This window comes from Podarcis bocagei, assembly GCF_964188305.1.
Source record: "Podarcis bocagei genome assembly, chromosome: 10".
Taxonomy (NCBI): Eukaryota; Metazoa; Chordata; class Lepidosauria; order Squamata; family Lacertidae; genus Podarcis; species Podarcis bocagei.
In genome coordinates this window covers 8,552,723-8,579,112 of record NC_138135.1, presented here as the reverse complement: position 1 = coordinate 8,579,112, position 26,390 = coordinate 8,552,723, and the positions used below count along the sequence as shown (strand labels likewise).

Below are 26,390 nucleotides of genomic sequence, written 5' to 3'. Positions count from 1 at the left end.
AAGTCGTTTTGCATAGGCTGGCCCAGGAATTCCTCTGCAGCTTGTATTTCTCCCTCCTCACCCCAAATAATCAACATCCTAAAGGTAAAAAGGTAAAGGGACCCCTGACCATTAGGTCCAGTTGTGACCGACTCTGGGGTTGCGGCGCTCATCTTGCTTTACTGGCCGAGGGACCCGGTGTACAGCTTCCAGGTCATGTGGCCAGCATGACTAAGCCGCTTCTAGCGAACCAGAGCAGTGCACGGAAACGCCGTTTACCTTCCTGCCGGAGCGGTACCTATCTACTTGCACTTTGATGTGCTTTCGAACTGCTAGGTTGGCAGGAGCTGGGACAGAGCAATGGGAGCTCACCCCGTCGCGGGGATTCGAACCGCCGACCTTCTGATCGGCAAGTCCTAGGCTCTGTGGTTTAACCCACAGCGCCACCTGCGTCCCTAATCAACACCCTACCATATATTAATTTCTAGGAGGGGAGGGGGGAATCCCCTCCGAAATCTATAGCGATGCACTAAACGCCAGTGCAACTGGGCAGTGCCAGGATTGAGGCTTCGCGTTGCAGAGAAGCAAAGAATGTGCAGAGTCAGCAGAAGGCGTTTATTTGGCATACTTAGGTACAACCGAGCTGTCGACAATCCAAAGCGGGGCTCTCCCATACCTGAAGCCATCTTCTCCTGGTACATTAATAGTGCGCCTTGTTTCCGTCAAGCACGAGATGGTCAGAGGCTCCCAATGCGTTGTTTTGGGGGACCAGCCTTGGATACTGGGGAGGGGTTCCATTCCGTTTGTACCTGGAAGCACAAACAAACCAATAGCACAGGTGAGACCGACCCATGCAGACAGCTCTCAGAGCGTAAGATGGGGCAGGCCAGAGCTGTACACCATGTTCTTCTCCCCCCAACTGGTGCCCTCCAGATGTTTTGGACCATAAAACATGGGACTGACCAGACGATAAGGAGTGGTGGGCCAGAGAACCCATTAGGAAGGCCTCAGAGGAGGACGGATGAGAGCCAGGGGAGCGGTGGTGGGACACTGGTCAGAGGACCAAGAGGGAGGGCAGAATGGTTGGATGCTGAACAAGCAACAGGCTTAAGTGAGAGAGAGGAATCAGAGGCAGGAAGCACTGTAGACGCAGGACAGGCAGCTGAGGATCTGTGGGCAGGTGGGAACCTATAGTTCTCTGGACACCAGGACCCAGCCAACATGGCCAGTGAGTGGTCAGGGATGCTGGGAGGTGGAGTTCAACAACATTTGGAGGGCCATGGGTTGCCCACTGAACTAGGCCCGCTCTGCGTGTAAAGCATTTGCACTTTCACTGAGTCCAGAAAACGTCCTTTCCTCCCTTGAGGTTAGCTGTCGGTTCAACATTAGGAAATCTTCTTAATAGGTCAGAGCAGTTTGGCCATGTAGCCCATTACCTAGAGGTCTTAACGCAGAGGCTAGACCTCTGCAGCTGTGGATATCCTGCATCGAGTAGGCCTCCCCTCCACCTCTTTGTATTCTTTAAGGAAGACTGCTTACCAAGCCTCATGTGCTTACGGAGCTGGGGGTACATTCTCAGCAAGCGCCTCTCCGCGTAATTTTTTGAAAAATGGGCTTCGCTGGTGAAATCCTTATCTCTGGAGAACCTGCTTGCGGGATGGAGTAAGTTTGCTCAGTAGGGATCGATCAAGTTTACTTCGTTTATGGAAATCCCCTCCCCCCCAGTGGCATCATAGACTTCTGTGGTCCTTGCACCGTGCAACGACGGTGAATGCCAGTAAGTGAAAGCAGGCCATAATGCGTTTTTTTCATAACAAGAGGTAATTCGCATATCCCTTCAGCCCTTAAGGTCTTCAGCGCCAAAATTATAGCTCAATGGCTCTATGGTATTCCAGTCTGGCTGCAAGGGTTTACCCACTTGGTAGAACGTGTGCAGGCAACTTTCCTCTTCAAGATTTTTACTGTCCCACGCTGTGTAACCTATGCAGCCTTATGTCTAAGGTAAAGGTAAAGGGACCCCTGACCATTAGGTCCAGTTGTGGCCGACTCTGGGGTTGCGGTGCTCATCTCGCTTTATTGGATGAGGGAGCTGACGTACAGCTTCCGGGTCATGTGGCCAGCAGGACTAAGCCGCTTCTGGCGAACCAGAGCAGTGCACGGAAACGCCGTTTACCTTCCCGCCAGAGTGGTACCTATTTATCTACTTGCACTTTGACGTGATTTCGAACTGCTAGGTTGCCACTAATACTAATAGGACTTGGTTATTTTAAGTCATGTGCAGCTACTCAGCCCACGTGCCTGTTTTATAGTCTTGTTTTTCATCTTTTAATTTTTGTCTGTTGTTACACTTGTCCTCTCTGTTTTATATACATTATAAAATAAAATTATAATAAAAAAACTTTACAAATAATAATGATGATGATGATGATGATGATGATGATGCTCCGTAGGGAAGCTGAGAGGCTTGGTTTTGAAATGGTTTGCATGGAAAACAGAATAAGCTAGAATAACCTCGCTATTAGCAAAGGGTTTTCATGCAAACTACTGTGCGCTAGTGGAGAAAACCTTCCGCCACCAATCAGCTGATTGGCACTGAGAATGGAGGTCGCTGCAACCATCAGCAGCTCTGACAGGTGTCTGTTTACATGATGTCATGATGTCTTTATTTAGGACATCAGGTGACTGAAGGTGGCATATGGAGGGTGGGGCACTGAGGGATCTGGCCCATGGCTTGGATCCAGTCCCCCACCCCACCCCCGTTTTACATCCACAGATCTTCAGATAAATCCTGATCTGTGTTCTGCCTGTCCCTGAACCTCACCATGTGCTGGATGTGTTGAAAGGTGCTAGATTGGGTCTGCCAGTTTGCTGCCTGCAGGTGTTGAAGACATTTCGACAAAGATACGCCTTAAAATGGCTTCGGTGGAGGGCTTGGTTTCGGTTCCAAACAGCAATAACTTTGCGTTTGGAATTTGGCTTGGTGGTGGTAATTCCCCACTGAAAGGGTGGAGGGCTCGCTCAGCTAGACCACATCTGGAGACGGATATAACCCAATGGATTCCTGAATGATCTGTGGAGCTTCTGGCAGAGAAAGTGATGGTCCTTGCCAAAGCCCAAATGTCACTATGGAACGGTGGTGGATGACACAAACCAGGCATTCTGAGTACTCTGTGTAGCTATGAGCCAGGTGGAGACCAGGGCAAAAGGGCACACGCTTTGCTCTGAAGTTGACCAAGTACAAGTCAGTGCACATAAAGGTAAAGGACCCCTCGATGGTTAAAGGTAAAGGGACCCCTGAACATTAGGTCCAGTCGTGACCGACTCTGGGGTTGTGGCGCTCATCTCACTTTACTGGCCGAGGGAGCCGGTGTACAGCTTCCGGGTCGTGTGGCCAGCATGACTAAGCCACTTCTGGCAAACCAGAGCAGCGCACAGAAACGCCGTTTACCTTCCCGCCAGAGTGGTACCTATTTATCTACTTCCATTAGGTCCAGTCGTGACCGACTCTGGGGTTGCAGCGCTCATCTCGCTTTACTGGCCAAGAGAGCCGGCGTACAGCTTCCGGGTCATGTGGCCAGCATGACTAAGCCGCTTCTGGCGAACCAGAGCAGCGCACGGAAACACCGTTTACCTTCCCGCCGGAGCGGTACCTATTTATCTACTTGCACTTTGACGTGTTTTCGAACTGCTAGGTTGGCAGGAGCAGGGACCGAGCAACGGGAGCTCACCCCGTCGCGGGGATTCGAACTGCTGACCTTCTAATCGGCAAGTCCTAGGCTCTGTGGTTTAACCCACAGTGCGACCCGCGTCCCCCCTGGATGGTTAAGTCCAGTCAAAGGTGACTCTGGGGTTGCGGCGCTCATCTCGCTTTCAGGCCGAGGGAGCCAGCATTTGTCCACAGACAGCTTTCCGGGTCATGTGGCCAGCAGAACTGAACCACTTCTGGCACAACAGAACACTGTGATGGAAGCCAGAGTGCACGGAAATGCCATCTACCTTCCCGCCACAGTGGTACCTTTTTATCTACTTGCACTGGCGTTCTTTCAAACTGCTAGGTTGGCAAGAGCTGGGATAGAGCAACAGGAGCTCAGCCTGTTGCAGGGATTCGAACCGCTGACCTTCTGATCAGCAAGCCCAAGAGGCTCAGTGGTTTAGACCACATAACCATGTGGCAGTGCAGGACGTAAAGACAGGACACTTTGCAGCCTGCAATGAATTCTCTAAGAGCCAGCCAACCAAACCACCAGAAAGAGCCCCGCTAACTAATGTTTTGTTCCAACAAGCCTGCCTAGGCATGTAATTTTAGCATGCAATATTAACACGTTATTCCAGTAAGTCTAAATGTTTTAAAATTACTGATGATATATATTTTTAAAAATCATACGTAGCTCATTTTCAGTGTTTGCTCTTTATGGTATTTTTAATTAATATCTCAGCCTACTGTACTGTAAACCCCTTAGAGGTCTTATGTTCTAGTATAGAATTGTAAAGTTGGAAGGGACCACGAGGGTCATCTAGTCCAACCCCCTGCAATGCAGGGATCTTTTACCCAACGTGGGGCTTGAACCCATGACTGTGAGATCATGAGTCCCAATATCTACTGACTGAGTTATCCCAGCTCATGTAAAGTAGGAAGTGATACGTATGTTTGTATGTATGTATGTACATACATACATATATACATACATATACATATGTGATGTATGGAAGTGAGAGCTGGACCATAAAGAAGGCTGATCACCGAAGAATTGATGCTTTTGAATTCTGGTGCTGGAGGAGACTCTTGAGAGTCCCATGGACTGCAAGAAGATCAAACCTCTCCATTCTGAAGGAAATCAGCCCTGAATGCTCACTGGAAGGACAGATCGTGAAGCTGAGGCTCCAAGACTTTGGCCACCTCATGAGAAGAGAAGACTCCCTGGAAAAGACCCTGATGCTGGAAAAGATGGAGGGCACAAGGAGAAGGGGACCACAGAGGACGAGATGGTGGGACAGTGTTCTCGAAGAGACCAACATGAGTTTGAGCAAGCTGCAGGAGGCAGTGGAAGACAGGAGTGCCTGGTGGGCTCTGGTCCATGGGGTCACGAAGAGTTGGACACGACTAAACGATTAAACAACAACACACACACACACACATATGTAGATGAATAAAAAATAAAATAAAATCCATAATTATTTGAGTACAGGAGAACCTTTCCATTTATATTCTATTTGCATTAATGAACAAATAAGTTTTCTAACAAAATGGGAAAACAAAGCACACAGCCATATGATGTTCTTAATCATTTCTAGTTACAGTGGTACCTCAAGTTACATATGCTTCAGGTTACATACACTTCAGGTTACAGACTCTGCTAACTCAGAAATAATGCTTCAGGTTAAGAACTTTGCTTCAGGATGAGAACAGAAATTGTGCTCCGGTGCAGCAGCAGCAGGAGGCCCCATTAGCTAAAGTGGTGCTTCAGGTTAAGAACAGTTTCAGGTTAAGTACGGACCTCCGGAACGAATTAAGTACTTTACCCGAGGTACTACTGTACAAAGAATTTTCAGCAGGACATTTTCCGTGTCACATGTCTAGACAACTCTTGCAATAAGTTGCTCCATGCTAGTCAGTAGTATTGGCCGACAGTAAGAAGCTTCTGTGTCCAAATTTCAGAGATTCCTTTAATAAAATTTTTGGAGAATCTTACCAAGTGAAGATAATAACCCAGCTGCGTCCAAGATTTGGCTCACATGCTAAACTATCTCATTGTGTCTAAATATTCCCAAGATATCAGCAAGGAGGCATGCATCTTTCTTCTAAATAATATGACTTCTAAACTTATGAATTCATTTTTGAAGATTCTCAACTCAAGTCTTAAAAATAACCTCAGTACAGTGGTCCCTTGCTTCTCAAACTTAATCTGTTCCGCAAGTCCATTCCAAAACCAAAGCGTTTCAAAACCAAGGCGTGCTTTCCCATAGAAAGTACAGCGGTATCTCCGATTGCGGATGGGATCTATTCTGGAGGTCCGGTCAGATCCTGAAGTTTCTGCAACCTGAGGACCACTTCTGTGCATGCACACGCGGCGAAACCTGGTAAAATACTTCTGGGTTTGCCATGCATGCATCCCGAAGTTTACGTAACCAGAGGGTTACGTAAACAGAGGTACTACTGTAATGCAAAATGGATTCATCCGTTCCAGACTTTTAAAAACAACCCCTGAAAAAGCAATTTAACATGAATTTTGACTATCTAACGAGACAATTGATCCATGAAATGAAAGCAATAAACAATGTACTGAGGTCTTACAATCAATCCATCAGTAGCTGAACTGGGTTCCACAGTCACAAAAACAAAGCCAAAAGAGCCGCAAAAACGCAAAATAAATAGCAAAAACAGACCACAGCATAACACTCAAAACAGAACAGAAGCGTAGCACTGAAATTGGAAGTGTGGCACTCAGGTCGGACGCATAACACTCAAAACGGAGAACGTTCAACTTAAAAAGGAGTTCGCAAACCGGAACACTTCCCTCTGGGTTTGCAGTGTTTGGGTTCCAAGTTGTTTGAGTACCAAGGCATTTGAGAACCAAGGTATCACCTTTTACCACTATCCTCATCATGACTTAAAACACAATTTGGATCGGTGTTGCTTTGCAGGAAGGGGGAAATGCAACAAGACACTGCATTTCCTAAGAAATGACCAGATAGATACGGATTGTGGCATCACGTGTACACATCTTCCTAAACCAATGGCAGAAGTGCAGTATGAATGGCAGTGTGTACATAGCCATCCATATGTTCAGTTTGTTGTGGCTGGACATTCTTAGCAAAGAAATTATCAAGCATCATTTACTGACCTATGACCAAACTTTAAATACCACACCCTCCAACATTTCTCCAATGAATATAGGGATGTCCCATTCCACAACATCAACAACAACAACAATAACAATAATAACTATATGATGATGAGGTTGATAATGATGATGATGATTACAGTTGTGCCTTGGTTTTGGAACAGCTTAGTTCCCAAACGTTTCGGCTCCCAAACGCTGCAAACCCAGAAGTGACTGTTCCGGTTTGCGAACTATTTTTGGAAGCCAAATGTCAGATGGGGCTTCTGATTGGCTGCAGGAGCTTCCTGCAGCCAATCAGAAGCTGCACTTTGGTTTCCGAACGTTTTGGAAGTCGAACGGACTTCTGGAACGGATTCCTTTTGACTTCCAAGGTACAACTGTATTATACTTATGCCCCGCACGTCTGACTGAGGTGCCCAAGCAACATATACAAAAACGTAACAAAACATTAAATATTTTAAAACTTCCCTATCCAGGGCTGCCTTCAGATGTCTCCTAAAGGTTGTTTAGTTACTTATTTCCTTGGCTCGGGGGTCACATAACTCCCATACCCACCAATGTTTCTCCTATGAAAATAGGGACATCCTAAGGAAAAGCTATGGTTTTCCCAGTAGAGATGTATGGAAGTGAGAGCTGGACCATAAAGAAGGCTGATCGCCGAAGAATGGATGCTTTTGAATTATGATGCTGGAGGAGACTCTTGAGAGTCCCATGGACTGCGAGAAGATCAAACCTATCCATTCTGAAGGAAATCAGCCCTGAGTGCTCACTGGAAGGACAGATCGTGAAGCTGAGGCTCCAAGACTTTGGCCACCTCATGAGAAGAGAAGACTCCCTGGAAAAGACCCTGATGCTGGGAAAGATGGAGGGCACAAGGAGAAGGGGATGACAGAGGACGAGATGGTTGGACAGTGTTCTCGAAGCTACTAGTATGAGTTTGACCAAACTGCGGGAGGCAGTGGAAGACAGGAGTGCCTGGTGTGCTCTGGTCCAGGGGGTCATGAAGAGTTGGACAATACTAAATGACTAAACAACAACAACAAAGGAAAAGCGGGACATTCTGGGATCAAATCAGAAACTGGGACAGCTTCTGTAAATCCAGGACGGTCCCTGGAGATTAGGGACACTTTGAGGGTCTGAAATACATCCTGAATGATAAACTGATCACCCGCCAAATTCTAGATAAATCCTATCCCTTATTGGGAGATGAATCAAATACAGTTACAGTGGTACCTCAGGTTACATATGCTTCAGGTTACATGTGCTTCAGGTTACATACGCTTCAGGTTACAGACTCCGCTAACCCAGAAATATTACCTCATGTTAAGAACTTTGCTTCAGGATGAGAACAGAAATCGTGCTCTGGCGGCACGGTAGCAGCAGGAGGCCCCATTAGCTAAAGTGGTGCTTCAGGTTAAGAACAGTTTCAGGTTAAGAACAGACCTCTGGAACGAATTAAGTACTTAACCCGAGGTACCACTGTACAGCCATTCCAGAAGAGGCAAAGCACCTGTACATTCTGATTGATGACACTCCCAGGGGCTGATGGGAGTTGTAGGCACTCAGTGGGGAAGGCTGGTTTAGAGTGCTGTGCATTTTAGCCGCACTGAAAACCACCTTGAAGCAATGTGTGTTAAAGCACAATGCCCGTTCTTTTTCCAAGGGAAAGAGCTGTGGCCTTACCTGAATTCTGCAGGTTTCCTCAGCTTTCTGATGCTGGGACTCAGTTGGCTCTTTTGGGCTTGCACTGGGGGTAAGTGGTCCGAATCAGGTTGGTTTTTCCTCTAAATGGAAGGTGGATTAGCAAAAGAAGCTCTCGTTAAATCATCTTTTTTTCAAATAATTTTTTATTATTTTCTTTACATAACCTTTTTTTTCAACAATCCATACATCCATCAAAATATAACCTTTTTGCTCTGCCGAGCTATGGCTTCCCTCCATCCCTTCAGTTGGTATCCTTTATCACATTTTTTCGCGTATTTTATACTCACATCTTATCTGTTTTACATTGTAGGAGCTACTTCAGTCCTGCTAGTGTTTTTAAATTTTTACAGCTGTCTTTTAGATACGCAATAAATTTATTCCAATTGTGAAGCTCCGGTTAAATCTAAAGCAGGGGTAGGCAACCTAAGGCCCGGGGGCCGGATCCGGCCCAATTGCCTTCTCAATCCAACCCACGGATGGTCTGGGAATCAGCATGTTTTTACATGAGTAGAATGTGTGTTTTTATTTAAAATGCATCTCTGGGTTATTTGTAAAAGGTAAAGGGACCCCTGACCATTAGGTCCAGTCCTGGACGACTCTGGGGTTGCGGCGCTCATCTCGCTTTATTGGCCGAGGGAGCCGGCGTACAGCTTCCGGGTCATGTGGCCAGCATGACTAAGCCGCTTCTGGCGAACCAGAGCAGCGCACGGAAACACCGTTTAGCTTCCCGCCGGAGTGGTACCTATTTATCTACTTGCACTTTGATGTGCTTTCGAACTGCTAGGTTGGCAAGAGCAGGGACCAAGCAATGGGAGCTCACCCCATTGCGGGGATTCGAACCGCCGACCTTCTGATCAGCAAGTCCTAGGCTCTGTGGTTTAACCCACAGCGCCACCTGCACCCCTGGGTTATTGGTAGGGCATAGGAATTCTTTCACCCCCCCCAAAAAAAATATAGTCCAGCCCACCACATGGTCTGAGGGACGGTGGACCGGCCCACGGCTGAAAAAGGTTGCTGATCCTCGATATAAAGGCTTGGTAACCTTCATGATACTGGCAGCTCATCAGCAGGTCGGGGCAGAAGAATCCCACAGGTGGGTCCTGGGAGGGGATGAGGCAGGGAGGGCGGTATGATGGCAAGAGTGCTGGGTTCGAGTTCTGTGTCATGGACTGGTTGGACGAAGAGGAATGGTGGGAGGAAACAGCTGGGGAACCCCAGTGAAGAAGAATCAGAGCCGGAGGACTGACTCTACCATTGCGAGAGGGATAGGGGGAGCATGAGGGTGCCGTGCACCCCTTAAAAAGCCCAAAGGGGTCCTTTGGGTGCCAAAGGGTCCAGCTGTGTATTTTTTCAAGCTCTCTTGTCTTCCCATGTAGGGTGTGTGTGTGTGTGTGTGTGTGTGTGTGTGTGTGTGTGTGTGTGGAGTAGGAAGAATTGAGCTGAAATGCAAGGCTCCAGCTCAACTCCACAACGGGAAGCCTCAAGTTCCAAGCATTGAAGCGGTATCCTCTCCAAAACTTTAAAGCAACGAAAACATAGCTGTGTTAGCGGAGGAATCTGAGGGCTCCCTTGGACAAGAAACAAGGACCCCAGCCAGGAATACCAGAGCAAAACAGCAGCCAGTAGGCTTGGTCTTTATTGAAGACTGCCGCCACAGGACTCCCACCTGCCACAAGGTGGAACAAGATGGAAGCCCCGAACAAAAGAGAACCCAAACTTTTATTAGCTGCTAATCCCCATGTTACACACACCCCCAAACTACATCACTAATACATCATGGTTTCATCATGGAAGGGGAGGTCTGGGGGCAGTAATCAGAGCATCCTGGACCCTGCCCCATGGTACTCCTTGCCCTCCACCAAACACCCATCAAGTGTAACAAAAGAGATATTTACATTTCCCTGTTTCCCAGCCAAGTTCATCACACCCTTTTGTCTTCATCTGGGTTTGTTCTTTCTGGAATGGCTACCTGTCTGGCACTCAGGTATCAGGATGCCAGGAATTATCACTCAGGCATCGGGATGGGGCTGCTGAGTAGCTGAGCTCACATGTCTATATGAATTTCTGAAGTCTTCCCAGTGAGCCAGTACACAGAGACATTTATCAGTGAATTCTTACATTTGGTATCGTGCAGCAGAGGCCCTTTGAATAGATAGGAAGTAACTGTGATGAAGTGTTTTGTGGGGACAAATCACAAAAGTCACAAAAGTGATTGTGCTGATTTTGGTAGTGGGCTGCATGTGCATGATATCTGCTGGAGGGGCACCCCCCCCCCACACACACACACCTATACATAAATTCCTGCAACAGTTGACAGGCAAAGAAATTATTATTTTTGGAATTTATCTGGCGAAATGACGGGGTGAAAGAAAAGGAGGTCCATTCGGGACACGGCTGTCTTTACTCTGCATGGGAACATTCTATGAGTGTAAGAAGTTATTTTAATTGATTTTGGTTAGTTTATTCCTGCTAATGATTGACTTCCAAAGAAGCTCTTGATAAGGGTTTCTTTTGGTTTTCGGTTTACTGGATATACTTTTCTTTTCCTTACTGTGGTTCCAAGGTAAAATAAAAGGCACAGTCCCTGATTGGGGAAAGCTCTGGAGAAGATGGAGACTTATATGATTGTGAGAGTTATGAGAGAGGAAGAAAGAGCTTTTCTTTTCTCTATCTGCTTTCTCCATGCCAGGCACAATTTTATAAACTTCTGTCCTGCAGTCGGGACTACAAACCCCATCATCCCACAGCCAGTGTGACCGGTGGTCAGGGTAATGGGTTTGGTAGTCCCATAATACATAGGGATCTGGGATTAGGGAAGGCCGGTTTAGAGCAGGCATAGGCAAACTCCAGCCCTCCAGATGTTTGGGACTACAATTCCCATCATCCCTGACCACTGGTCCTGTTAGTGTTGTAAACAAAAATTGCCCTTTTCCCTTATGGGGTATCCAAGAGCCCATATAGAGTCCTTACCTGGGTTCCCTATTGGTAGGAGAGAATAAGAGAGGCCAACCAGAGAATATTGAGAAGCAAAGCAGCTAGTAAGCTTGGTCTTTATTGATCTGTTGCAACAGGGTGCTCCCCTCACCCGCAGGAGAGAGGAGGGACACAGAAAAATGGCGTGCAAGGCCTTATAAAGACTTTTGAAATTGCCACCCTGTAGATCAAGACCACCCCCAGAAACATCATACATACATCACAGGAGGGGTGTAACCTAAGACCACTCCCCAGATACATCACACCTACATCACAGAAAAGGCGGTCTAAAACAGAAATTTGAATATTGTTTTTCTCCTGTCGTTGTTTATCTCCTGTCTGGCAGGTTACTTGATTGAATTGCCCGGGGAGCCTGGCCAGTCTTTTGTAATGATAAATACTTAGTTCCTGGGCCAGGTCACAGGCTCACACCCTATTCAAACACAGACATACCCTTAAGACAGGATTTGTGAAGGAAAAGACAATGGGGAGGCTTTTCCATTTTCCTTTGACCTTGCAGAGAAAACATTTGGTCAGTTTGGGAATCAAAAATGGTTCCAGGTCGGTCTTCCTGTGCTGATCTACGTACGTGCTTGGTTGGTACACTTATGAACATTTAACATATATCTAAGACAGTGTTTCCCAACCGGTGTTCCGCGGCACACTAGTGTGCCGTGAGACATCGGCTGGTGTGCCGTGGGAGGAAGGCGGGCGAGTCGGGCGGTGAGAGGCGGCGGCGGCGGCGAGGATCCGCGTCGAGCCGGGGGCGGCTCCGCGGTGGTGGTGCCGAGCGGCGGGGCAGCGCGCGCAAAAGGGAGGATCGCGAGACAGCGGAGGAGGAGGAGGCCGGCATGTCCGGGCAGCAGCAGCAACTCCCGCCGCCGCCCCCTCCTCCGCCCGCTATCGCCGCCACCACCACAACAGCCGCCGCCGCCTCAGCTGCCCTCGCTCTGCTGCCTCCTCCCACCCCGGCAAGGGGGAGGGAAAAAACTTTCGCTTTTGTGCGTCCCTCCCGGCGTGACGCTGCGCGCTGACGTCACGGGGCGGGGCTTTAATGGTGGTGTGCCGCGAGATTTTTTTCCGGCTAACAGGTGTGCCGTTGCCCAAAAACGTTTGGGAAACACTGATCTAAGACCTCAAAATTCCTATCACATTAGCTAGGGATGAGGGGAATTGTAGTCCCAAACATCTGGAGGGCCCGAGTTTGCCTATGCCTGGTTTAGAGACACCTTTTGTGGAAAGGTCATGCCGCAGAGTTCCCTCCTTGACCCCCCCATACAACAACAACAACAACAACAACAACAACAACAACAACAACAACAACAACTTATTATTTATACCCCACCCATCTGGCTAGGTTTTCCCAGCCACTCTGGGTGGCTTCCAACCAAATATTAAAATACAGTAATACATCAAACATTAAAAGCTTCCCTAAATGGTGTCAGAAGTGGGGGAAATCCCCTTTTTACTTTAAGCAAGGTGTGCGTGTTGGAGAACCAACTTACCCTGATGTCTTCAGGGAAAAACTGGAAAGGTGTTGAAAGCTGTTGTCCGGATATGAAGAGGGGAAGTGGGTTGTTAGTCACAATCAAGGCAGTTTTGTCTTGATTGAACTCCGAGGACCTTAGCATGATGGCGATCTCTCCCTTGTGTTGTTCGAGCCGCTCCTGAAACTCAGCATCAGTGAATGGAAGGAAGTATTGGACCTACCCCAGGAGAGAGAAAAATAAAATAAGGAAAATGACATCAACTCCTAATGACCCCAAATATTCCTCTGCAGAAGGAAACATCTTGGAAAAAGCTCCCCCAGTGGTTCTTTTCGCTTGCGAATCCTACAGATTTATGGTCAAATTTTGTCTATGAATATTTTGCCGCTGTGGCCTGGATTCAAGGTCTAAGGCATTTACCGTGTCAAAAGAATGGCCCCGATTGGCCAGTAATGCAATCGGTAAAACGTTATCAGGTTATCTTGACAGGCAGCAGACAAGCCACACACAAGCTTCTATTGTAGACAGAATGCGTGCATTGTTGTAAACAAAAACTGGCCTTTTCCCTTATGGGGTATCCAAGAGCCCATATAGAGTCCTTACATAGGTTCCCTATTGGTAGGAGAGAATAACAGAGGCCAACCAGAGAATATTGAGAATATTGAGAAGCAAAGCAGCCAGTAAGCCAAGTCTTTATTGATCTGTTGCAACAGGGTCCTCACCACACACAGGAGAGGGGAGGAACCCAGAAAAATGGCGCGCAAGGCCTTATAAAGACTTTTGAAATTGCCACCCTGTAGATCAAGACCACCCCCATAAACATCATACATACATCACAGAGGGGGTGTAACCTAAGACCACCCCTCAGATACATCACACCTACATCGCAGAAAAGGCGGTCTAAAACAGAAATTTGAATATTGTTTTTCTCCTGTTGTTGTTTATCTCTTGTCTGGCAGGTTACTTGATTGGATTGCCTGGGGAACCCGGCTAGTCTTTTGTAATGATAAATACTTAGTTGCTGGGCCAGGTCACAGGCTCACACCCTATTCAAACACAGAAATACACTTAAGACAGGATTTGTGAAGGAAAAGACAATGGGGAGGCTTTTCCATTTCCCTTTGACCTTGCAGAGAAAACATTTGGTCAGTTTGGGACAGTTTGGGAATCAAAATGGTTTCAGGTCGGTCTTCCTGTGCTGATCTATGTATGTGCTTGGTTGGTACACTTATGAACATTTAACATATGTCTAAGACCATAAAATTCCTATCACAGCATGATGCTTTTGAGCGGTCTTTGGCTAAAGGGATGGGCAATTTCTAAATTCTTGCATACCTCTGTTCCGGGCCCTCACCTCCTGGCAAAGGTGGCGGGAACTCTGTCGCAACAGAGAAATAAAGATCTGCCTTATTGTCACTGGATCCTGCCTCCATCCATTCTCCTCTGACCGATTAAGTACACTGGGTAAAAGCCAACTCCAGATTTTTCTATACCAGGAAAAGGCACTGATGGTAGTGTTGCAGGAATTTATGTATAGGTTGGGGGGTTGCCCCTCCAGCAGAAATCATGCACATGCAGCCCACTACCAAAATCAGCACAATCGCTTTTGTGACTTTTGTGATTTGTCCCCACAAAACACTTCATCACAGTTTCTTCCTATCTATTCAAAGGGCCTCTGCTGCACAATACCAAATGTAAGAATTCACTGATAAATGTATCTATGTACTGGCTCACTGGGAAAACGTCCGAAATTCAGATAGACATGTGAGCACAGCTACTCATCAGCCCCTCTGCCTAAGCAGCCATTCCAGAAATAACAAGAAGACAAAAGGGTGTGATTAACTTGGCTGGGAAACAGGGAAATGTAAATATATCTTTTTGATGATCCTGGAAGGAAGAACTCTTTTCTTTTGGCCTTAGGCCTGCCCCCCGGCCGGCCATCCATTGTCCTCCCTGGCTGAGGGCGGGTCAAAGGCCAACTCAAGCAGGTGGGTGGCACCCGCCCAGGTGAGCCTCGCTCGGTGCCGCAAACCCCACCCACCTGTGGGGAAGGGAGGGCAGATATTGTTACACTTGATGGGTGTTTGGTGGACGGCAAGGGGAACCAGTGAGAGATTTTACTTTCTTGGGCTCCATGATCACTGCAGATGGTGACAGCAGCCGCGAAATTAAAAGACGCCTGCTTCTTGGGAGAAAAGCAATGACAAACATAGACAGCATCTTAAAAAGGAGAGATATCACCTTGCCAACAAAGGTCCATATAGTTAAAGCTATGGTTTTCCCAGTCGTGATGTATGGAAGTGAGAGCTGGACCATAAAGAAGGCTGATCCCTGAAGAATTGATGCTTTTGAATTCTGGTGCTGGGGGAGACTCTTGAGAGTCCCATGGACTGCAAGAAGATCAAACCTATCCATTCTGAAGGAAATCAGCCCTGAGTGCTCACTGGAAGGACAGATCCTGAAGCTGAGGCTCCAAGACTTTAGCCACCTCATGAGAAGAGAAGACTCCCTGGAAAAGACCCTGATGTTGGGGAAGATGGAGGGCACAAGGAGAAGGGGACGACAGAGGACGAGATGGTTGGACAGTGTTCTCAAAGAGACCAACATGAGTTTGTCCAAACTGTGGGAGGCAGTGGAAGACAGGAGTGCCTGGCGTGCTCTGGTCCAGGGGGTCACAAAGAGTCGGACACGACTAAATGACTAAACAACAACAAGGGGAACCATGGGGCAGGGTCCAGGATGCTCAGATTACGGCCACCAGACCTCCCCTTTCATGATGCAACCGTGATGTATTAGTGATGTAGTTTGGGGGGGTGTAACATGGGGATTAGCAGCTAATAAAAGTTTGGGTTCTCTTTTGTTTGGGGCTTCCATCTTGTTCCACCTTGTGGCAGGTGGGAGTCCTGTTGCAACAGTCTTCAATAAAGACCAAGCCTACTGGCTACTGTTTTGCTCTGATATTCCTGGCTGGTGTTTTTTGTCCAACGGAGCCCTCAGATTTCTCCGTTAACAGTAGATCCCTTACCCAGTTTCCCCAAACATCAGCAATGCTGACTGAAGAGTTCTTTACCTGCGTTGGTCCCCATCATGCTCTGCTTTCTGTTTCCCACCCCACCCCTCTCGTCCTCTATTCACAGCAAGAAAACATAGAATATCGCTGGCCTTTTTGCCGCTCCAGCTACTGCCGAAGGTGACCAGTTCCTTTGATTCTTCCTCTGAAACCACCGTGATGCACCAGTAGACAGTGTCAGTAGCCAGCAGGCCCAGTAATGGGCCTGCTGGCTAATCACTGTCCTTGCATATCCCATGGCATTGTGATTGACAGCACACGGCGACAAGAGAGGATAGCTGCATCACCATGCAACAGGCTGGCAAGGTAATCACCTTGTAGGGATATGGCTGCACGTGTTGATTGTGGCTTGTGGGGACAGTGGGAGGTGTGGTGGTTTGGGAAACAGGGTCACAAAAGCCGAGTTAACTGCTGAGAAAATGTTAGAAGCATAAGAGTTGGAAGGGACCCCCGAGGGTCATCCAGTCCAATCCACTTCAATGCAGGAATCTCAACTAAAGCATCCATGACGATGACCGTCCAACCTCTGTAGGTAACAAGGTATGGCACCTTGCTCATTTTCCTCCCCCGCTATCAGGCCTTACCTAGCACTGCTTCCCACTGCTTCCCACTGTCCCTGTTTGCTGCCATCGCCAGCAGTTACTTGCCCATCTCTGTTCCAGATAGGAACAGATCCCAATCTCTGGCTGCCATCTTAGATGCCCAAACTGCATTGAGAAAGGGCATGGCATTGGGGGGAGGGAACTAAGACGGCAAACAGGTCTGCCATGTGGGATGTGAAACACAAGAGCAGTCAAGTACAACATTCCTAGAGTGAACATGTTTACACCTGGGGAGGAATGTTTGTCCAGCCAGCAGGTAACCTTCCTGTTTCCTTCTGGGCTGGGACAGACTTCCTCTGCATGTGACTAGAGGTAGGCGTGGCCTCACCTGTGCAGGTAACGACAAAAGCACAGGGCAGGGCAGCCATCTCTCTCTCTTTGACTACATGCATCGAAGAAGCAACATCTGCTTAGCCAAAGATGCTCTCTTGTCTTCCAGCCAAGAGAAAACAAAGGGACTGTCTCCTTATGTGATAGTTTCCAGGTGTATGTTACTTTTCTAAACTAAGTCTGCCTACTGGGATCTGACTGTGAACAGAATGTGAGTAAACTCTTTTTATACTTTTATAGAAGACTGTGTCGTGTCTTATCTTTTATGAAGGAATAAGAGGAAAATACCAGAACAGTTATTATAGAGGCTTTAGCGAGCCTGAGCAAACGCGCCCGCTGCAAGTTTTAAAAAGGGGAATGTTACTCTGCTAAATTGTGAACTTGTTAACACAATGTTTGCCTCAACTCGCTTGTGGAAACAACTCAGAGGTTATTAAGAAGAAAAACAATAACAACAAGAAGATTAGAAGATGGGACTTGTGAACATCAAAGCAGCAGAAATACGAGATGATTGGACCCTTACGGAGCTCGAAGCATGGGTACCCCCAACAAATTTTTTTAAAAAATTCGGCAAAATATTTGGATTTTATGATATGTATTGGTATAATTTGGATTAATTAATGTGGTACGATTGGATTGTTAAATGGAAAACTTAATAAAAACTATTTATAAAAAAAAAAACTTGTTAACACAAGTTGGAAAAGGATATAATCAAACAATATATTCTCTCCTGCGTCCCTGAACATTCCCATATGCCACAGACCGGTGTAGTGGCTCATAAGCTTCATCGACTAGTGTCTAGATCAAGGGAAGTAATAGTACCGCTCATTTCTGCCTCGATCCGGCCATACCTGGAAGACTGTGTCCAGTTCTGGGCACCACAGTTCAAGAAAGAAACTGACAAGCTTGAACACGTGTAGAGGAGGGTGGCTGGGATTAGGATTTTTATCTATCCGAGCTGCTCCAGTGAGTAGTACTATGGTACTATGATTTGTATACATCATGTGAGTGTCTGAGGGAGCATGAGATAGGTTGTCTGAGGTATATTGGAAGTTAGTTTTACTTCTGTGTGTGTCACAGTTTTGTACTGGTGTTCAGAGAGCATAGAAGTACTGATCTTCAAATATCTCAAGGGCTATCACATGGGAGATGGAAGCAGTTTTCTGCTGCTCTGAAGGCCTGGACTCAATCCAATGGATTCAAGTTGCAAGAAAGGAGATTCTGAGTAAATGTTAGGAAGAACTTTCTGACAGTAAGAGCTCTTCAACAGTGGAACAGTCTCCCTTGGGAGGTTATGGACTCTCCTTCCTTGGAGGTTTCTAAGCAGAGGTTAGATGGCCATCTGTCAGGGATGTTTTCGCTGAGATACCTACACTGCCAGGTGGGTAGGACTAGGTGCCCTTTCCAAATCTATGGTTCTATGGTTTTTCCTAGGTGCCCTTTCCATATCTATGGCTCTGTGGTTTTAATGAGGGTGAAAGAGGAGAGCATAAAATATGATCTGAAGCTCAACATCAAAAAAAATAAAATCATGGCCGCTGGGCCCATCACCTCCTGGCAAATAGAAGGGGGGAAATGGAGGCAGTGAGAGATTTTACTTTCTTGGGCTCCACGCTCACTGCAGATGGTGGCAGCAGCCACAAAATTAAAAGACGCCTGCTTCTTGGGAGAAAAGCAATGACAAACCTAGACAGCATCTTAAAAAGCAGAGACATCATCTTGCCGACAAAGATCCATACAGTTCAAGCTATGGTTTTCCCAGTAGTGATGTATGGAAGTGAGAGCTGGACCATAAAGAAGGCTGATCACCGAAGAATGGATGCTTTTGAATTCTGGTGCTGGAGGAGACTCTTGAGAGTTCCATGGACTGCAAGATCAAACCCATCCATTCTGAAGGAAATTAGCCCTGAATGCTCCCTAGAAGGATAGATCCTGAAGCTGAGGCTCCAAGACTTTGGCCACCTCATGAGAAGAGGAGACTCCCTGGAAAAGACCCTGATGCTGGGAAAGATGGAGGGCACAAGGAGAAGGGGACGACAGAGGACGAGATGGTGGGACAGTGTTCTCAAAGAGACCAACATGAATTTGACCAAACTGCGGGAGGCAGTGGAAGACAGAAGTGCCTGGCGTGCTCTGGTCCAGGGGGTCACGAAGAGTCGGACACGACTAAACAACAACAATGGTTTTTCCTCTTCCTTTGGCACCTTTTCATGATGGAAAAAGAAGTCAGGTTTCACTTACCAAGTTAGGATGTTTTGAGTAGGTGGCTTCATGCTTCAGCTGGAACAGACTGCACATGTTCGGATGAGTGTCTCGAACTGGGAAGTTAAAAACGACGTCAAATCATTTTGAGACCTGAGGAACCCCGAAATCCAATCTCGTTTCTGCTATTCACTCTTCCCACCAACCATGGTCACCCCACTTTCCCCTAGGCAATGTGATACCCTGGGTGGGGGCAGTCACTGGTTGGCAGAGTTTGCTCCTTTCCAAAGGAGAAACATGTGCCATCTTCATGTGCCACCCAGTTTACTTCCAAACAGACCTTTCGGAATCAAGCACTCCTAGCAAGCAGAGGAACCAGCTACCCATCCTGCAATCTCCAGAGAGGGGCCTATCGTATTGGCCCGATTATAAGCCACACCTGAATGTAAATTGCATCTTTAAAATTCGGGGGGGGGGGCTAAGAAAAAAAGACAATTCCTGAATATAAGCCACTCCCTTAAAATTCCGCAGGCACTCACGTCTGTTTCATTTTACTGTATGGCTGTTTCAGCAGCGATATCGTAAAAGCCAGTTTTTGTAAGTTCGCAAATTTCAGCTGCACTTTAACTTTTCACGGTCGGAATTTTGCAAAAAAAAAAGGGGGAGGCTTATATTCAGGCCAATACGGTAGTACCCAACAATGATTTATGCCAGTGGTTACCAAAATGGGTGCTAGTTCCTCGGGGGCGGGGGGTGTTGGTAATTACCTAGGGGTGCCATAACTACATGTCTTTAGGAACCGGACAAAAACCTTCCTCTTTACCTAGGCCTATAGCTGTTCATTTATCTTTGACCTGTAAAAGTGAGGGGGATAGCTCTGTTATTAGGATGCTGTGGGTTAAACCACAGAGCCTAGGGCTTGCCCATCGGAAGGTCAGCGGTTCGAATCCCAGCGACGGGATGAGTTCCCATTGCTCGGTCCCTGCTCCTGCCAACCTAGCAGTTCAAAAGCACATCAAAGTGCAAGTAGATAAATAGGCAGGAAGGTAAACGGCGTTTCCGTGCGCTGCTCTGGTTCGCCAGAAGCAGCTTCGTCATGCTGGCCACATGACCCGGAAGCTGTACGCCGGCTCCCACGGCCAATAAAGCGAGATGAGCGCCGCAACCCCAGAGTCATCCGCAACTGGATCTAATGCTCGGGGGTCTCTTTACTATTTACCTTTACCTATTTTATTATTAGGATGTCTGTCAGTATCCTTTTTACAGTGGTACATTGGGTTACATACGCTTCAGGTTACAGATTCCGCTAAACCAGAAATAGTACCTCGGGTTAAGAACTTTGCTTCAGGATGAGAACAGAAATCGTGCTCCGGCGGCGCGGCAGCAGCGGGAGGCCCCATTAGTTAAAGTGGTGCTTCAGGTTAAGAACAGTTTCAGTTTCAGAACGGACCTCTGAAACGAATCAAGTACTTAACCCAAGGTACCACTGTATTATGCTTTTATCCTTGATGTTCTGCCCTGTACACTGCCCTGGGATCTTCCGATTAAGGGCGGTATATAAATTATTTATTTATTTATTTATTTATTTATTTATTTATTTATTTATTAATTATTGGTTTTTCAGCTGGAACTCACAGGAACTCGGTTCCAGCACCTCTCAAGTGGACGTTGTTGCCCCTTGTTCTCCCTGGTTCTCTTAGAAGAGGACGGGGGAGGCATTCATGGTGAATTCTGGCACCTCTTTTTCTAGAAAAATAGCACTGGTAATAATAATAATAATAATAATAACTCGCTCCAGCTGCATTGATGGAAAGGAAGCAGAAATGGGTGCCAATTCCCACCCGCCTCAGCCAGCAGAAGTGGGATTGCCATGGCCTCGGTCCTGTATCCCTGAAGGAGCGTCTCCACCCCCATCGTTCTGCCCGGACACTGAGGTCCAGCCCCAAGGGCCTTCTGGCAGCTCCCTCCCTGCGAGAAGCCAAGTTACAGGGAACCAGGCAGAGGGCCTTCTCAGTGGTGGCACCCGCCCTGTGGAACGCCCTCCTACCAGATGTCAAAGAGAAGAACAACTACCAGACTTCTAGACGACATCTGAAGGCAGCCCTGTTTAGGGAAGCTTTTAATGTTTAAAAGACCAATGTATTTTAATACTTTGTTGGAAGCCGCCCAGAGTGGCTGGGGAGACTCAGCCAGATGGGTGGGGTATAAATAATAATAATATATTATTATTATTATTATTATTATTATTATTATTATTATTATTATTATTATTATTATTGGATGGAGCCGCTTCCTGTCAGGTACGGGTCTCTGTTACTTACACGTAGAGAGGGATGCCGTGGCGAGGAGAGCAGCATGGCGCCATCGCCAGATGACGTCTTCATTTGCAGCATGTCGACCCACCCACTGAAACACCGCCCTAGGAACCACTTGTCCGTTAACTAGCATAATGGCCAGTGGTTAGGGGCGATGGGGTCTGTAGCCAGGGAGGGACGGATCAAGTCGATTTTGGCTGCCCCGCGCACGCCGAGGCAGAAGTGACGCTGGAGGGAATCAGTCAGTCTGAGGGCGGGGAGAAAATACTTCACCCACAGAACCAGGTTTGTGGCAACGGACAACTTGCCCCCCGGGCAACTAATTCCTGCCTAATCCAGGTTAAAGGTGATGGTTGCTTGGAGGCCCTGGAATCTTAAAACACCACACACGGTTCTGAAGATTATGACAAGGTTGCAAGCCACATTTTGTAAGGTCGGAGGTCACATAAGGGCAATGGCGAGTTGAACAGTGGCTCTTTTTCACTTTTAAAAATATTTTTATTGGTTTTTACAAGAACCAATTTAAAATAATGAAAAGGAAAAACTTTTTGAACATATCCATAAATGAGATTCTCTGAATCTCATGACTTCCCCCCGTCCCCTGCACAGGTCCTTAAAATAATTTTTCTAAGACTACATATCAATATGTTCTTCTCCATAGTTTTCATCTCTCTAAATTCATAGAATCATAGAATCATAGAATCATAGAGTTGGAAGAGACCACAAGGGCCATTGAGTCCAACCCCCTGCCAAGCAGGAAACACCATCAGAGCACTCCTGACATATGGTTGTCAAGCCTCTGCTTTCGTTATCCATGTCTTTCGTTTCTTTACAAGTTATTTTACATCTAGCAACTTCTGCCTGAGGATCTGTGTGCGTACAGGTGTATAGCATGGGTAGTAGTAGCAATTATTATTATTATTATTATTATTATTATTATTATTATTATTATTATTATTATTATTATTATTTAGGGCTTTAAAGGTCAGCACCAACACTTCAAATTGTGCTCGGAAACATACTGGGAGCCAGTGTAGATCTCTCAGGACTGGTGTTATGTGGTCCCGGCGGCCGCTCCCAGTCACCAGTCTAGCTGCCGCATTAATTGGATTAATTGCAGTTTCCGGGTCACCTTCAAAGGTAGCCCCACGTAGAGCGCATTGCAGTAGTCCAAGCGGGTGGACTACCAACAAAAATGGCGCCCTCCACAACAACATGATTCTATGTATTTGGATGTATCGCTACTGCTTAATGTCTGTTGTGAAGAAAGTTCTGTTAGTAAAGCTTTGAAACCATATTTATGATCTAGACCATTTCCATTCCCGGGGGGGGGGGGGGGTGTCTGTTTTTATTCATCCTACTGCTCCAAGCTGAACAATATTAACATACCCTCCAAAATTTCTCCAATGAAAATAGGGACATCCCATTCTACACCAAGAAGCTTCTTCCGCCTTTGATCTTGCCGCACACAGGTACGTCTTTTGCACATAAACGTCTGTCACCTTGAGCCAATTACAATCTCTCAGCCTAGCCTTCCTCACAGGATTGTTGTAAAGGAAAAATGTGAAATTAAGATATATATTTTTCCACCTTTGCGTGTACGCTTGTTTACACTGAATCGCATTTCCCATCCCTGCAATGCTTCCCCAAGCCTACTTCATTATTGCTGTCTCGATGGTGCACTCTTGCACCATGGTGCAGTGAAAGTGCGACGCACTAATGGTATAAAAAGCCACAGGATTTCAGCTACAGGGCATGCACAAAATGAAGCCATATGTCTGTCCTGAAACTTTTGCAGGTTCGAAAGGTACTGACTAGGCATAACTGCCCCTGTACCATCAGGAGCACAAATCACCATGCATAAAAAGGGCAGTCCTTGTCCAATTCTAAAAGTTCATCAATGCACGCATACGTCACTATATGCAAATTTTATGCAAATCTGTGCCCTCTCCAGCCATCTTTATTTTCCCTTTCGGTAAGCAGCCATTCTGTATTGGATACATGCTAATATGGTCACATATTCCGTGAAGCAGTTGGGCAGACACAACAGACTTTTCAAAAACTTCCAGCTGTTGCCAGTATGTTCAATTTCATTCTGTCCTTAACAGCAGACTGACCCTAGAGTTTCCGAGCTAACAAAGCAAGCAGATTTCCGAGCTAACAAGGCAAGCAGATTTCGCTGTTTTCATTGTTCCACAGCGAAAGTAAATCATTGGTTTGTGGGATTAACTGCAGATCACACCTGTTGATGGTTTCCATCCTGAGGAATTCAAAGCTTCAGAAATAAGCAACATGCCATTATTTCCACGGCCAAATGTCCAAGAGCCAGAAGGGCTCAGTGGAAGGACAGCTGTATTGGCATGCAGAAGGTGCCATGTTCAATCCCCGACATCTATGGCTTGTAATGGAAAACACGTCAGTCTGAAACCCTAGCAGCGGTTCTCAACCTGTGGGTCCTCAGATGTTGTTGGACTACAACTCCCATCATCCCTGAGCTCTGGCCTTGCTAGCTAGGGGTGATGGGAGTTGTAGTTCAACATCTGGGGACCCACAGGTTGAGAAAGGCTGCACCTAGAATCTGCTGCTCTTTGTGTAGTCAGTACAGAGCTATGTTCTACTCAAGAGTCCAGCATCTTCCTCTGCACAACCGAGATATTTGCTGCTTCCTTTCCTAGACTTCCTTCAGGAAATTCAGAACCGTTCCTGAAGATGTTCCAGCAGCCTCCTACCCAGGCAGGGCCCAGACTGAGCCCCCAACTTAGCTCCAGGGCCCCCAACAACATCCTCCTCACCACCACCACAAACTCAAAAGTCACCTGGTGTTGTGGCGGTTGGATAATGGCTGACCACAGCGGCAAAGTGGCCTCAGCTGGCTGCGCAATGGAACTTCACTGCTCGCTGCAGAACTTCAGGAGGTAGAAGAGTTGAGTTATCACGTAGCCCCGTAAGCATCGCCCATGCCAAACACACATCAGTGAGAAAGATGCTCCATTGGGTGGAAGGGTGATGTGACTCCCTTGCCTCTGCCTCTTTTGGAGTGGCAATATTCTGGGGCAGATGTTCAAGCCAGCATTGGGAGCGACAGTTGAGGCAGTTAGCGGAAGACTCACAAGGTTCCAGGCACAGAACAGAGATCTCTTTATTTTCAATAGCTGCGAGCGGAAGGAAGAATGTTGGCAAACATCACTTCCCGTCACGATTCCACAAGGCCCAAGAAAAGTTGTTGCTGTGTAACAGGACGTGGTGCATATCTGCCAACATTCCATTATCATCATCATCATCATCATCATCATCATCATCATCATCATCATTATTTATTATTCCCCACCCATCTGACTGGGGAAGAAATGGAGGCAGTGAGAGAAAAGCAATGGCAAACCTAGACAGCATCTTAAAAAGTAGAGATATCACCTTGCCAACAAAGGTCCGTATAGTAAAAGCTATGGTTTTCCCAGTAGTGATGTATGGAAGTGAGAGCTGGACCATAAAGAAGGCTGATCGCCGAAGAATTGATCCTTTTGAATTCTGGTGCTAGAGGAGACTCTTGAGAGTCTCATGGACTGCAAGAAGACCAAACCTCTCTATTCTGAAGGAAATCAGCCCTGAGTGCTCACTGGAAGGACAGATCCTGAAGCTGAGGCTCCAAGACTTTGGCCACCTCATGAGAAGAGAAGACTCCCTGGAAAAGACCCTGATGTTGGGAAAGATGGAGGGCACAAGGAGAAGGGGATGACAGAGGACGAGATGGTTGGATAGCGTTCTCGAAGCTACCAGCATGAGTCTGACCAAACTGCGGGAGGCAGTGGAAGACAGGAGTGCCTGGCGTGCTCTGGTCCAGGGGGTCACGAAGAGTCGGACACGTCTAAACGACTAAACAACAACAACAACCCATCTGACTGAGTTGCCCCAGCCACTCTGAGCGGCTTCCAACGTATATAAAAACATAGATACATTTTCTTCTTTTGTATTTAACTCTCCTATACTTACCTTCGTTGTAAATGATCCTTTAAGTTTGTATTTTAAACCAATAAAGATTTACCAAAACAAAACATATCGTAGATACATTCCTCTTCTTTGGCGATCACTCGTAGCCAAGTAAGATTGTCTTCCATAAACACTGTTTTAACAATGAGTCCGTAAGTGACTGTGGAGGCCAATTCTGGATCCACACGTCCTTCCACAGTGGGGACATAGGTTTCCAGGCGGGAGTTGATCACGGTGAGGGTTTGCCAAGTGTGCCTTCCTCTTAGCACGTTTCTCCCTTGCGTCCTAAGTTCGAGTGACACAACGCCCGTGACACCTTTGGCAAAGGCTGTTCTCCAACTGGAACGCTCGCAGGCCAGTATTTCCCAGTTGTCAGTGTTTATACTACATTTTTTAAGATTTGCCTTGAGACAGTCTTTAAACATCTTTTGTTGACCACCAGCAATATGCTTTCCATTTTTAAGTTCGGAAGACAGTAGTTGCTTTGGAAGACAATCATCAGGCACCTGCACAACATGACCAGTCCATCGAAGTTGATGTTGAAGAATCATTGCTTCAACACTGGTGATCTTTGCTTCTTCCAGTACACTGATATTAGTTCGCCTGTCTTCCCAAGTGATGTGTAAAAATTTTCGGAGACACCGTTGATGGAATCTTTCATGGAGTTGGAGGTGGCGTCTATAAGTGGTCCATGTTTCACAAGCATATAGTAAGGTTGGTAGTACAAGGTGATGATCCAACGAGTGGGATATAAAAACATAGTAAAACAGTAAACAACATCCCTAGACAGGGCTGTCTTCAGATGTCTTCTAAAGGTTGTATACGGTGGACCTGGGAGAAGAGACGGTGGAAGAGGACTGGAAAATTTTTAAAGACTATCTACAAAAACATTATAAGTTGTA

At 46.8% G+C, this 26,390-nt stretch overlaps 1 protein-coding gene across 2 annotated transcripts; it reads right to left on the bottom strand.

Moving 5' to 3' along the window:
* Nucleotides 1-573: 573 nt before the first annotated feature.
* TSGA13 (testis specific 13) lies at nucleotides 574-24,630 on the bottom strand. 2 transcript variants are annotated; one of them, XM_081210510.1, is made up of 6 exons: nucleotides 24,321-24,630; nucleotides 19,229-19,305; nucleotides 13,004-13,204; nucleotides 8,505-8,605; nucleotides 1,519-1,625; nucleotides 574-788 (listed from the first exon to the last, which is right to left on the bottom strand). In XM_081210510.1, exons 2-6 carry the CDS (start codon nucleotides 19,283-19,285, stop codon nucleotides 595-597), a joined length of 660 nt encoding a protein of 219 aa, XP_081066636.1. In that variant the 5' UTR covers nucleotides 19,286-19,305; nucleotides 24,321-24,630; the 3' UTR covers nucleotides 574-594. The 2 variants fall into 2 exon arrangements, with proteins under 2 accessions (XP_081066636.1, XP_081066635.1); XM_081210509.1 differs by lacking the exon at nucleotides 24,321-24,630 and adding an exon at nucleotides 21,511-21,832.
* Nucleotides 24,631-26,390: the final 1,760 nt, after the last annotated feature.